The sequence below is a fragment of the Leucoraja erinacea genome, chromosome 13, assembly GCF_028641065.1.
Source record: "Leucoraja erinacea ecotype New England chromosome 13, Leri_hhj_1, whole genome shotgun sequence".
NCBI lineage: Eukaryota > Metazoa > Chordata > Chondrichthyes > Rajiformes > Rajidae > Leucoraja > Leucoraja erinaceus.
Genome location: NC_073389.1, coordinates 35,857,374 through 35,872,414, shown reverse-complemented (window position 1 = coordinate 35,872,414; position 15,041 = coordinate 35,857,374). Strand labels below are relative to the sequence as shown.

The following is a 15,041-nucleotide window of genomic DNA, read 5'->3' as shown; positions in this document are numbered from 1 at the left end:
AGCTTACCTTCATACCTCATATTTTCTCCCCGTATTGCGTTTTTAGTTATCTTCTGTTACTCTTTAAAAGTTTCCTAATCCTCTGGCTTCCTGCTCATCTTTGCTATGTTATACTTCTTCTCTTTCATTTTTACACTGATTTGAGGAACAACATTCTTTCTATTGAGGAACATTCTCCATAGAGGCTCTCTTACCCGCTGAGTTTCTCCAGCATTTTTGTCTACCTTCAGATTTTTCCAGCATCTGAAGTTCATTCTTAAACATTTCTTTCTATTCTTTCTACTGATTCTGGATGATCAGCCATGATCATATTGAATGGCCGTGCTGGCTCGAAGGCCAAATGGCTTACTCCTGCACCTATGTTTCTATGTTCCTATGTAACCCGAAACTTCTGTTCATACCGCTCCGACATTGCTGCCTGACCGGCTGAGCTCCTCCAGTGCTTTCTGTTATGCTCAAGACTCCAGCATCTGCAATTCCTTATATCTCATCATGCCATTCCTGCTGGTTTGAATTAAAATTTTAGGCTACAATGTGTGTGCCTATGAGAAATATTGAATATTTAACAAGTTGGCATTTCTACATTATACCTAACACAGATATATCATAATGCATTTGCTTGCAACACAATCAAATAATACAGCCAGAATGAAGCATTACATCAAAAAACAGAGAGGTGAGTTTAAGCAGTCGTAAAGTAGGTGAAGCATAGGACGGAAGTTAGGATGGAATTCCAAAGTATAAGACATCAAAGATCAGAATTTAGTGGGAGGGGAGATGAAAGGAACTATTATCAGTGTTTGGCATTCTTGCTGAATTCTTTTATTGCTCAAAAAAATAGAAGTTTAAATTAAGTGCTAAACCTAGTTGAAAGTCAAGGCATGCTAATTTCAACCAAGACCTGGACAGTAAACCTGGAAACAGTTCATCCAGTGCCTAGATCTTCGATGTTGTAAAACTCCCCCAGTCGGATGAAATCTTTCTGCCATGAAAAATGACATCTCCCTGACAGTTTATTAATTTTTCAATGCTTCGCTTGAAATTAGTCTGGTTTTGAAATATGTCTGTCCTTAATTTCAGTCTTTCTTATTTTTTATATGGATTTTGACATTGCTGGCAAATTTATTGTCCATTGCAATGATGCATGAGTCCAGCTTATTTAGCCAGCTAGCAGTTTGTTAATTGGTCAGGGTGTTTCATTGGGCACTTGAGAGGCACATTGTTCAAGCATTGTTTTATTCTGCTCTAAAAAGCAGTGTAAACACCTAGATTTGTTTTTGAATGTGAGATCCTGTTGAAAAACTATTGGTTTTAGCTGTCATAGGCCATGTTTTCAGTTGTATAGGGCTCTGGTGAGACCACATCTGGAGTATTGTGTACAGTTTTGGTCTCCTAATTTGAGGAAGGACATCCTTGTGATTGAGGCAGTGCAGCATAGGTTCACGAGAATGATCCCTGGGATGGTGGGACTGTCACACGAGGAAAGATTGAAAAGACTAAGCTTGTATTCACTGGAGTTTAGAAGTATGAGGGGGGATCTTATAGAAACATATAAAATTATAAAAGGACTGGACAAGCTAGATGCAGGAAAAATGTTCCCAATGTTGGGCGAGTCCAGAACCAGGGGCCACAGTCTTAGAATAAAGGGGAGGACATTTAAGAAAGGAAGAGATGGAGCCAGAGGGCTGAGGGAGAGCTGAGGAGGGGAGGAGATATTAAGGACTAACTGATATTAGAGGTCAATGTTCATACCGCTGGGGTGCAAACTGAGCAGAGGTGTTCGGCAAAGCGATCGCCAAGCCTACGCTTGGTCAACCAATGTAGTGCAGCTGATATCTAGAGCAGCGGATGCAATAGATGAGGTTGGAGGAGGTGCAGGTGAACCTCTGCCGCACTGGGAAAGACTGCTTGGGTCCTTGAATGGAGTCAAGGAGGGAGGTAAAGTGACAAGTGTAGCATTTCTTGCGGTTGCAAAGGAAAGTGCCCGGAGAGGGGGTGGTTCGGGTGAAAGGGATGAATTGACCAGGGAGTTATGGAGGGAGCGGTCTCTGCAGAAAGCAGACAGGGGAGGAGATGGGAAGATGTGGCAAGTGGTGGGATCACGTTGGAGGTGGCGAAAATGTCAGTGGATTATTTGTTGTATGTGACGGCTGGTGGGGTGGAAAGTGAGTACAGGACTATAAAACCCCGGATGCTTGGAGATGAGATGCCTGGGCGTGACTCAGTCACTCTGCAAGATCGCGAGGGAGAGGCCACGACTCTCATTCTAAGCTGTGATTCAACTGAACTGCGAGTCTGCAATGCACTTGCAATAAATTATTTGTTAGCCCTAAATGACAATGCCATGAGGTGTTTGGCCTACTGCCCTGCCTGTGCTTGAAACTGCAATGCTTTATTTGGTCCGACTATGTTTGGAACGAATAAATGCTTTATTAGGTTCGACTGTGTTTGGTTTAAAAGTCCCACTCATTTCGTGACTTCCGCTTAGTAGACAGGTAGCGCTGATTGTGTAATTTCCGGTGAGTGAAGAGGTCACGCTGATTGCGTAATTTCCTGTAAGTGCAGAGGTCACGTTGATTGCGGAAGTTCCACTGACTGCGGAAGCCCCAAACTGGAGAGGCCGTGTGAGTAGTCAAGAAAGTTTACTGCCATATATATGGTGTGTGAGTCAGTGAGTGTGTGTGTCTATGTTTGTGTGTGTGTGTGTGTGTTTGTGTGTGTGTGTGTGTGTGTGTGTGTGTGTGTGTGTGTGTGTGTGTGTGTGTGTGTGTGTGTGTGTGTGTGCGAGTGTGTGTGTGTGAGTCAGTGTGTGTCAGTGTGTGTCAGTGTGTATGGGTGTGCATATTAATATGTGTGGGTGTGCGAGAGTGTGAGTGTGTCTGCGAGTGGTCTCAGTGACTGAGCTGCCAGTCCAAGAATCAATTCGGCAGTGGAGGCCAAGTCACTGGATGAATTTAAAAGAGAGTCAGATAGAGCTCTAGGGGGCTAGCGGAATCAAGGGATATGGGGAGAAGGCAGGCACGGGTTACTGATTGTGGATGATCAGCCATGATCACAATGAATGGCGGTGCTGGCTCAAAGGGCCAAATGGTCTCCTCCTGCACCTATTTTCTATGTTTCTAAACATCAGATTCTTGAACCAACCTGAACAACACTAATCAGGCCTTGGAAGTAGAACACTGCAGCTGCAGACCACCTCTTGTTTTACCATGGTCTTTTTTACTAATTCTATTTGGCAATGTTTTGTTTTATTTTGCAGTCTTTTCCTTGCATTGTCTTGAAGAATTTATGTCATTTATGTACTTTGTAGATTATTTGTGTATAGTTTAGATTTGTGTGTTGCCTGAATCTCTGCACATGATCTTGATGCAACAATGTTTTCATTGTACCAGTACCTCACTATTTGTGCAGAGGACAATAAAGTTGACTTGACTTGCAGTCATAGAATTGTACAGCAAGCCCTTTGAAAACAAGTCAGTTGGCCCAACACATCGATGCCGACCAAGATATGATCAGTGCTAGTCCCATTTGCTTGCATTTGATCCATATCCCTCTAACCCTTTCAAATCCAGGCATCTTGCCTAAATGTCCTTTGTTTTGTTATTGTAAAAAACCAAATATCCTGCTTGTCTTATTAACAACCCAACAATATGAATATGAATATGAATATTTAATTCTCCAGTTTTCAGTAACAATCTACACCACAACCCCTTTTCCCCTCTCTCTTCCCTGTACCTCACCCAGCCTTACACCTGTTATTCTGCCCCTATTTTCCCTTCCCCCTGTCCTCTTCCACCTATATCCCTTCTCTGGCTTCACGTTTCATTCCTCAACTCTCATTATCTTACACTTTTTGTCTTTTCATCTTTGTCCTTTCTCCACCAATCTGCCACTCAAAACTCCTACCATCTATATCCACCTGTAAATTGCCAGGCATTGCCCTGCCCACATTGCTTTTTCAGCCTTTTCACCACTTCTACAATTAGCCTGATGAAGGGTCCTGACCCGAATGTCACCTATCAAATGATGGAATACGTGCCCCAATCAGCATCAATGGTGCTGGAGAGGAACTGGTTGAGAAATTCAAGTTGCTTGGCATTAATATTACCAAGGATCAGTTCTGGGCCAAAAAACAGTTATGCAACATGCAAGAAAACATGCCAATGCCTCAACTTCCTGAGGAGACTGAGGAAATTCAACAGGTCTCTGGTGGCTCAAGGAAAACATACTTTTGGGTTGCATCACAGCCTGATTTGGGAATAGGGAATAATAGTAAGATTAAACGAGAACTTACCAGTTTGAAGTTTGATCTGTATTTTATGAGGAGTTACGATGAGGGATTACGTGAAGAAGCCCGCTAGGACGCATGCGTGTCATTCTTCAAAGTAGCGGTGTGAGATCACAGATAACTGTAATGACTAAACATAGTAAGATTAGAGAAGAGGTACCAGTTAAGTATATGATCTGGGTGGGAGCGGAGGGCTCGTAATCCCTCATCGTAACGCCTTATAAAATACAGATCAAACTTCAAACTGGTAAGTTCTCGTTTAATCTTACTATTTTACTTCGGAGTCACGTGAGTGACTACGTGAAGATTTCAAAGCTCTGTGATTTCATGCCGTGGAAACGTCCATGCACACGTCTGCCTTGACTGTGGGAGGAATAGTGTTAACATAATTGCACATGATTCGTTATTGAAATCATAAAATTTATTAACACAAATATAACCCTATTTATGGGGGTTTTAATTAATTTAATTGCCACACAACCAATTTAAAATTCTTTCTGCAAATGTTCCAGTCTCCCTCACTGGTTTGTTATAAAATAATTGGAAAGTCCTTTCCCCTGACCATCCTGCTGCTTCGAGGACTTGATCCATGGGCACATCCAGTCGTACTGCCGCTGATGTAGCTGTGGCCCTCGTGGTATGAGATTTGAACACATTAGTATCCACCCCAGCCTGCGTCAGTACCTGTTTCAGCCATCTCGAGATTGTCTGGACCGTCACTTTTTTGTGAGGTTTCTTATGGCTGATCAGCAGTCCCTTCTCATTGCCTCTCAGGTTTTTAGTTTTCTCCATGTATAGTGATAGATGTTTTACTATACAGAGGCGGTCATCTGCAGGGTATGACCTGAATTGGATGTTGAGGCCTGCCGATCCCTGTCTGTTTTGTTTCACCAGCTCGAAAATATGAAACGTGATATCGTCTGGTGAGGAGGTCATGTTGTCCAGTCTAAGTTTTTGCAGTGACTGGACCCTCTGTGCCGTGACCAATGCCATCAACATGACTGTTTTTAACGTAAGTCTATGTAAGGACAGGGTAGCTGCTGGTGACCAGTTCCTGAGTGCTTTCAGGACAATCGTTACATCCCATATATGGGAGTACCTGGTTTTAGGGGGGTTTGTGTTAAAAATTCCCCTCATGAGCTTGGTTACGAGAGGGTGAGTCCCTACCGTGTAACGCTCTGTCCCTTGCCATAAGTATGTCGACAGGGCACTTCTGGCGCTGTTGATGGCACTGTAGCTGAGCCCTTCATCATAGTGTAGGCCTGCCAGATATTCCAGAACAGATGGGATGTTCATATTCCTGTTGGTGATTTTGTTCTATTGGCAGTATGTTTCCCACTTCCTTATGTAGACCAGATATTGTTTCTTTGTCGATTCTCTTTGGGCCGCCGAGATGATGTTTACTGTTCGGTCCGTGAGTCCCAGTTGTAGAAGTGGTATCTTTAAACTCTACAAATTAACAGGTTCAAGCTTTTATGTCTTGGATGGCTATCCCCTGTCACGGGATGTAGAAGTAGATCTGGTCTGTGTGGGATTGTAATACATGGTTCTAATACCATGTTTAGCACCACTGGGAACCATGGTTGTGTAGGCCAATCGGGTACTATCAAAATACCAGACGCAGAGTCTTGTCGTATTTTCCTTAATACCCGACTGATGAGGCAGAAGGGAGGGAATGCGTAGATAAACAATTTCCCCCAATGCAGTGAAAATGCATCTGTTGCCGCTGCCCCAGGGTCTGGTTCCCATGAAACATAGTTAGATATCTGGTTGTTTAGTCTGGATGCGAAAAGATCGATATCCGGTTTTCCGTATTTTGCTGTGATTTCAGCAAACACTGTTTTGTTTAACATCCATTCGGTGTTTTCATTAAATTTGCGTGACCTGGTGTCTGCCACTAAATTTAGTCTCCCTGGTAGGTAAGTGGCTGATATCCAAATATTTCTCTGGATGCACCATTGCCAAATTGAATTAGCGAGATTGTCACATGATATCGATTTGTTGCAGCCCATGTGGTTGATGTATGCTACCACAGTGGTATTGTCTATTTGTAATCTAACATGCTGGTGGTGTGTTTCTGTACAATATGACTTAAGTCCATGAAATGCACCCAACATTTCCAAGTAATTTATACCCAGTGTCAGTAAGAAGGATGCCTCCTGCACTGTCCATCTACCTCCACAGCTGGTGATGGTATTGGTGGCTCCCCACCCTAGTGCACTGGCATCCGTTTGTAGTACCATCAAAAGGTTACTGACAATGATAGGGTTGGAACAAAGCCAGATGTTATCGATCTACCATTTTAGCTCCGTTTTGGCTTGGATTGGTAGTCTCATAGGTCTGTCAAAGTGACATGCATTGATTTTTAGAGTTTGAATTTTAGCTCTCTGTAAGTTTTGGTAATGTAAAGGTCCAAATTGTGTGGCTGGGAAAGCAGCCACCATTTTACCAATTACTTTGGCTACCAATCTGATGGATGGATTTGTGATGTCAATGAGGTTGCTACAAACCTCTATTATTTCACTGGCCTTTCCCTTAGGGAGTGTCACTGTCATGTGAACTGAATCAATGGTGAATCCCAAGTAGTCCATAGTAGTGGACGGTGTTAGTTTAGATTTAATTGGATGGATGATAAATCCCAGTTTTTCAAACAACTGTTTTGTGGCTGTTACAGTTAGTATGGCCAATTCCAAAGTTATGCCCACAGTGAGTATGTCATCCAAATATGCCATAACCATATGTTTGCGTTTGCGTAGAAACGCTAGGGCTGGTTTTAAAATTTTTGTGAACAGCCTGGGGGCTGATGTTAGCCCATTTGGCAGCGCTTTATATTTGCAGGTTGTCCCATCCAGTTAAAATTTAAGTAACGTCTGTGGTCGCCTCGTATGGGTACTGAATAGTATGCATCATTTAAATCGATGCTAGCCATGAAGTACCCTTTGGAAATTAGTTGTTTAGCAGTAACAAAGGTTTCCATTTTGAAGTGAATATATTGTACAAATGTATTCAATTTTGTCAGATCTATGATGATGCGACAACCACCATCTTTTTTGGTTTTAGTAAATATATTGGACACGAATTCTAATGGTTCGTGTTGTGTTGTCTGAATTACACCTTTTATGTAAAGTCGCTCCAGTTCAACTTGTGCTTCTGTTTTTTCCCTATCAGAGAGCACAAATTCTCGGTTTGGTTTGTGTTGAACTGGAGGGCTGTTTTGGTGTACAAACTCTATGGCATATCCCTGGATACTGCTTAAGACGTAAGTATCGGATGTTAGCATGCTCCATGCATTTAAAAACCAATACAGTCTTCCCCCAAACTCCATGCTTCCCATATTATTTGGGGAACCAGACCCACCTACCTCCATTGTTACCAGTGGCAGGACTACTTCTTCCTGAAGTTCTTCTGTTGCTGTGCTGGTGGTTGGCTCTTCGGGTTGGTTGCTGGTGTTATTGGGGTTTCCCGCATCTTCCAGGAGGGTCGGCCTGGGCCATGGCCTAAAAAAGACTCATGTTTAGAGTGCCGAGCCCTCGAACTTTCACCAGTTCTGCCAGTGGGTGCGTAGGGGTGATGTCGTAGGCTATGGTGGGTTTTAGCAGGGTGGGTTGATCCTTTAATTAACCCCAAAGTTTTGGCTTCTTTGTCCAGCTCCTTTACCTGCTTTGACAAGTTGCCTCCGAACAGGAGAATGGACGGTTTGGTGGCTCCAGACTTACACAGCCCCACGAATTTTGGATTTAGCGTTGGCTGTATGGCACTTTTTCTAATGCTATTTAATTCATGCTGTGTGTTGCATAGAAGTGCCAGCGCGTCCTGTTGGTCTTGGGACATGGCCATGGTGTCCACCGTACGGGCAAAAGCGGTTATTCCTGAAGTTAGTAACTTCAGGACTTTTTGAAGCTTCACATCCATGCTTCTGACCCCTGGCCCGATGTGCTTCCAGATGTTTACAATTGGCACATTCAGGGAAATGCAGTTTCCTGGTGCTAAATGTATAAGATTCGGAATACACAGTAATACTAAAATTCAGGGTGATACTATAATAAGTGTACTGATGCGGACCTGTAATCTAAATCATAACATTTTTTTCATGTGCAAAACAGAGATACAATAAATCTTGCGACCCTTCTTTGTTTTTCAACAGTCACCAAAGGGGTTGACTATTTGACTGAAGGCTTTAGATAGACACATGAATATGCAAGGTATAAAATGATGTGGTGCATGTGCGGACAGAAGGAATTAGTTTACCTAAGCATCATGTTTGGCACAGACATTGTGGACCGAAGTGCTTGTTTCTGTGCTATATGTTCAATGTACTATACTTATCCCGGGGAGCCCCTGAAACAGATTCACATCTAGGGGACTAGGGGAGAATACGTGTTCGGCACGGACTAGAAGGGCCGAGATGGCCTGTTTCCGTGCTGTAATTGTTATATGGTTATATGGTTATAAGTTTGGCTGCTTCCATAGTACAGACATTACAAATCATTAAAGTTGTTACTCATTCAATAAATACAAGCAGAATCGTTATTTCACTATTTATTCACATTTACAACAGACACGAATAGTTATGATACATAATTCAAATTTTGATGAAAAAATAGACATGCATTCTCATAGATTGCTTGGTACTTAAGCAAGTCAAATTAATGATAGATAAATAGTAAATGAACATTGAAATGTAAACAATGACATACTAGTTTCCATTTTCCACTGCTTTGGAACAATGATAACAAACTGCTTGTTAGTTTTGTTTATCAGTAATTTTCTCCTTCCTGTAGTACTCTCATAGGAAGCGAACGTTTTAACTAGGGCTTGACCCATTATGGATTTCATTCTTAATTGTACATGTAGATTAATGTCTGCAGCAGTACAATATATTGCATACAATTGTATACATTTTATGCTTTTTCTGTTGTTTTCAAAGCTTCCAGTTGAATATTTTGTCGTCACCATGTGGCAGCAAATTTGCTTCTGTATCTGAAAGTCATAAAACGGTTTGAAATATTTATAAGGCAGTTGAACTATCAGAGTTAGAAATATAAAGTAAACCAAGAGACAAGAATAGGCTGTGACTCTATTTGTTTAACTGAGAGATTGGTTAATAAATCTTCACTAGGCATCAGGGATGACTCGTCTGTAAAATACAAATTTCCGATTCTGTTTTGAAACATTTATTGCAAAACACCAATAAATGAATCTTGTGTAACTTATGTCATTGGTTAATACAACTAAACTTAATGAATCATCTGTTATTTATAGAGCATTGGACGGCATGGAAGGAAATAAATAATGTTTGTACTTACATTAGAGACACCACTGATGCAGCACTGCCTTGTCAGAAGTTATGCCTTTGGATCAGGCGCTTAATAAATGGTTCATCTACCCCTCATGTAGAAGATAAAGATCCAATGAGGCTACTCGAGGGGAAGCTTGTGAGTTTTCCTAGTGTCCTGGGTGGCATTTATCTCTCTATTTACAGCTAAAAAAGATGAATACCAATTGTAATTTTGTTGTTGGTAAATTTACTATTATTTGCACCTGTCGCAACAATGACGACACCTCATTCAGGGAAGCAACGAATTAACCTTTTTATCATGCGTGGAGTGAGCACCTATTGAAACAGACTTGGATGGGACTTTGGATGTGGGGAAATGAATGAGCCACCAGTAGCCTGAATTCAGGAATGAGCTTAGTTACATTGCACTTGCTAAACAATTACATTTCAAAAGCGGCTCCAAGGTTGAGTGGCATCCCAAGATCACAAAAGCCTCTTAATAATACAGCATATCTATCATATTAATAGTCTACATTCTCTTATATAATATACTGTATTTCACATGCATTTATTAATTGTTCGTATATTAATTTCACTATGTAAAATATTCATATATAAAATTTCACTCATAAGTTCCAACATTATTAAATCCAGATAGGTTCTGGTCAGAAACATTTACAAGTTCACTCATATCAAAACCAGGCAGCATTCACACTTTGGCTGATAATGAGAACACGGTGGAACACAAAGACTAATCCAATAAGACAGAGTATAAACTTCTCCCCATGACGTTCAATAACAACATCAACCATGAGATCCAACCTCAACATTTTAAGATTTATTATTGGCCAGGATCCTGACATAAATGCAAAGCCCCCCTAGAACATAAGAAAAGCTGAGTGTACTTGATTGAGGGGGTACACACTCATACACTCATCCACTGTGCAGCCAAATACCCATCTCACAAGTTTGCAGATGACACCATTGTATTAGGAGTATAGTAGGGGGCTGAGAACGCATCTTTGCGGGCACCAGTGTTGAGAATTATCATGGAGGATAATTTGTCATCTATCCAAGACCACAGAAATTGTTGAACATTGTGAACATAGCTCACACCATCATGCAAATCAACCTCCCTTCCATTGACTCCATTTGTACCATGTTTCCTCAGCAAGGCCACCAGCAGAATCAAGGATCAATCTCACCCTGAGGTAGTCCTGGCTCTTATTTAACTAATTGGAGACATTTTATCTCACACTTAATCCTGTATCCTTTGCCCTTTACCTGCACACTGTGGATGGCTTGATTATAATCATGTATAATCTTTACTTTTCACTTTTCACTGTACCTCGGTACACATGACCATAATAAACTAAACTAAACCATTCTTAACAACCACTTCTTGTACGATATGTTAAAAGTACTTGAAAGGCTTTTAGATAGGGACATGCATAAGCAGGGAATGGAGGTATATGGATCACATGTAGGCCCATGCTATTTTATCGTGGACACATGTTACCATATTACTGAAGAAATGATTGACCAGTTTGATGTTCTTCATCTTGTGCTTCAGTGGAGATAATTACATTGAATGGGTTAAAATCTATGGCAAATTGCTACACAGGAGCCATGGTTATACAATCAGTGTGATTTTTAGGCGTTAATAAAGTTAAGTATATGTTGTAAGAAAGTGTGATTTAGTAAGTAAAATTGATTATTACTGAGAGATCTCTAGCTCAATTAATATATCAATTGAATCACAAAATAGCATATTGAGGAGAAAATAGTTTCACTTCTATGAGACTCCAAAGGATTATCCTGAAGCATCTCTAAAGTTGCTTCAAGATTACAATAAACTGATTTTTCAACATAGTAGCAGGTGAGAAAGATTATTTTAAAACACCCTCCATATTTCTACATCTGCAAAGATTCATCTCGGATTTAACTTATGCACACCAAGGGATCTTCTCCTATCTCCTATATATTTTTAAGCAGTTCTGACCTCCTTATTGGTCTGAAGAATAGTTATTCTCGGACGAAAGCGAGCAGACATATTTACTTAAAGCGCATCTTCGCCCCTCTATAACTCCACCACTCTGGTGTCCACGCTTTCATTTGTTTATTTGTCCATGTTTGCCTTTTTCCAGTATTTAAAAAACTGTTCTGATCGAGTATTCAATCCTGACATGTGTCAGATACCCCGCAGTGCTCGGGCTCTTGTATCTAAGTCAGAGGTGGAAATATCACCCCCTCGGATGTCCGAGCCGATACCCTCGTCTGGTACTGTTGCGGGGCAAGATTTTAAATCGCTGTTTATATATATTTTTAAAAGCTTTATAACCCAGCCAATACGTCCTCAATCAACAGCTTAAACTAGATTACCTGTTCGTTGTCATTCTAACGTTTGCCTGCTGTCTTGGCTACTCCACAACAAGGAATGTACTGAAAAATACGCTCATGATACATAAAGCATTTCAGAGGTTACATAAACTTCTTTGCATTTGGTTCCTTCGCCGTTTTTGAAGAGCTGACTCCGCTTCCTCTCGCCGCGGAAACGAGCTGACCTCTCGAGTGCCCCCAGCAGTTTTATTAGACTTTCAAGCACTTGGCTTTGGGCTTATGTATTGTTGGTATGTTTTCTGACACGGCGTCTGTGTAGCTCCGCGAAGGTTAAGAGGTGAAGGGTTTGCCAAGTATTAGTACGAGTGGTGCAGATGCGAGTTGGTGTCGCTGGCTCGGACTCTCTCCTCCCCTTGTCAGTTCCAGTCACCGCTTCTCCAGGATGAGTGCGGCAGCTCGCCAAGACTCCGGACCAGAGTCCCACTTCAAAGGACCAAGTTCTCCGTCCAACTTGAGCACTCGTTCACAGGAGAAAACACCAGCGTAAGTCACACCGAGAGAAGCGCAAACTCGCTCCAGAGATGTCGACGCAAGGTCTCTTTCAAGGTGGAGGTAGCGGCAGCGGTGGAGGAGGAGGAGGTGGGTGGTTGAACACCGTTTTGTTTTGCTCCTCGCCATCTGCCAAGACTATATCCAAAAGGAAATTGCGCCAGACTCGAAGTTTAGACTCGGCCATCATCCGAGGCTACGCGACCGACGCCGAACTGGTGCAGGATGACTTTGATGTCCTAGGGACTTCCAGCCTGCGCTCCAAATACTCGAGCACCAACAGCCCCACGTCCCCCCTCAGCTCCGCCGAGAGCCTGGCTGGCACCCGGTCTCCGAGGAACAGGCAATGCTCCGCGGGTAGTGGCGCCGCCAGCCCTCGTACCCCACTGGAGAAATCCTTCTCCGCCTTCTGCATCGATTACGACCAAAGAGGGAGCGTGAAAAGAACCACCGCCTGGGACCTCTCCTTACTCCCCAGGAACCAGGGTCAGCACCTGGCCACCAACACCCTCTTCTCTCCAAGAAAGTGGCTGCAGAGGAAGCCACACCAGCCCAACAGCCAGTCCTACATAGTATGGAGGTCAGAGGTAGGAATTCAGAATTGAACTACAGCCTTCCTGGTACCTAAAAGAGAATGCACGCGTGATATTTGACGTTTGTATCATTAGTCATATTGCCTTGCTACAGATGGGGAGGGCAGGGGTGGGCAGTTTGAATCCTTGTTGACTTAATTTAGCATTTAACCAATGACGGGGAAATCCTCATATTAAGGATGAGTTAATCCACACAGTGGTGCACAGTATCCTAATGTCCTTGTACTACAACTCTTAAAATAACTGTTGCCGTTCAATCCAAAGTGTAGAGCAGGTGCAAGTCCTTCAAATAAGAACTTGGTAGTAGTTTTGCACTTTAAAGAATAAATATTAATCCTTGTTCATCTCCAATCTAGAGTTGGGTGTTATTCTGATCAACTATTTGTAATTGCTGCTTTGTTTATGTGTAAATGGTGATGCCACCATCAGGAAATCTGAAATGAAGGGATTGTGACTATTAAATTGACAAGAGCGGACATTATCCTGAGATGTGTCAGAAGACTGCCATTTCTATAGCTTGTGCTCAGTGGGTTTACCAACTTTATCACACTACTGATGGTAACAGTTTCAACACTTTATCTAATAGTTCATGTCCCAGATTTATCTGATTGTACTTTATGATAATGAAAGGCACTGCCGACTATTGCTTATCAGGGTGACTGAAAAGTACAATTAGAAGCCTATTTTGACATAGCAATGCCCCAGGGGATAAGCAATTGCATATTTTATTTATATTTGAAATTATATTTAATTCATATTGAAGAATAAAGTGAATATGTGCTACACACACAGATTATTCATGGAAAGTGACATGTCTTTGATAGTTGCCACAAAGGATTGATATGTTTGTAGTCCTGTCTTCCTTACATGATGAATTACCACCAGTCAGTTATTCAAGTTTGTGGCTGACTTGGTTTTTGGCTGTGTATGTTGATACTGTTGGTAGATCATACATTAATTTGCTCTCTTCTACATTGTCAGTCCTACTACATGCTTCTCATAATATCTTGTGAAGCAACCATCTTTTGTGTATTTCCTGAATGCAAGTTAAAAGTTTTTTATTGCACGGCAACTTTATAGTTCATTCCTGTGCCTACCAGGACATTTCAATGTACTGTTGTTATATATGTTAGTCAAAATATAAACTGGGAGAAAATAGCCAAGGGTACACTATATTCAGTAAGAACCGATTGATAATAGAACATTTTCAACTTGTAATATAATAAAAATAATTAGTATAAATAAATCCATGCTATTGGTGAATTGGTCGTGAAACACAATTGGTGGAATTGTGATTATCGAAAGCAATGATTCACCTCTATTTGAATGGAATTGATTTGTTTTCAAAACAACTTTATTGTCACAGGATTTCAATAAAATCTACTAGTGGCCACAACAAATGTTTGTGGTCTATTGCAGTGCTTCTTAAACTGGTGAATGGTTCAATCAAGGGCAAATGTAATTCTTTTCGGGTGAATGAAACTAGAGGGGTGAATGAAGGGTGAATGACTTAATTTATTCAGATATTGATATATTTTTTTCTATACTTAATAAAGGCATTGCCATTAAAGTGGTTAGTAAGCTCTTATTGGTTTTAATGGCAGTGGAGCTGGAAATTTGATATGTTTTTTTCTCTCTACCTATGGTTTTCTAATTTCAAAGTAGCAGGATATTTCACAAATTTACTGTAATATAACTTTTTAGAGAAGACCAGACAAGCTAGTGGGATAATACATTTATAAATGGCAACACTGGAGGATCGCCGTAGGCAACTGTTGAACTGTAACTTTACTTTGTGTAGCAATGTAGCCATCAAAGTTGATATTTAGTGGTATTGTGAGCTTTAGTCAGGGAGAAGTTTATATTAGTTGGACACTGATATATTGAGCTAGTTTTCCAAAAAAAAACTGCAGTAATCAAAGCCCGAAAGGGTAGGATGGGGCTGAAGCCCAGTGTTTAGACTTTGGAATGTTTTTTTTTATCATTCTAATAG

General features: G+C 41.3%; 1 protein-coding gene across 1 annotated transcript in view; it reads left to right on the top strand.

Annotated features, from left to right (window-relative positions):
• Window positions 1-12,487: 12,487 nt before the first annotated feature.
• LOC129702860 (rho GTPase-activating protein 6-like) overlaps window positions 12,488-15,041 on the top strand; it is a 427,624-nt gene continuing 425,070 nt past the window's right edge. The window contains exon 1 of the mRNA XM_055644897.1: window positions 12,488-13,042. Within this exon, the coding sequence (XP_055500872.1) occupies window positions 12,488-13,042 (555 nt within the window). The remainder of the gene's footprint in view (window positions 13,043-15,041) is intronic.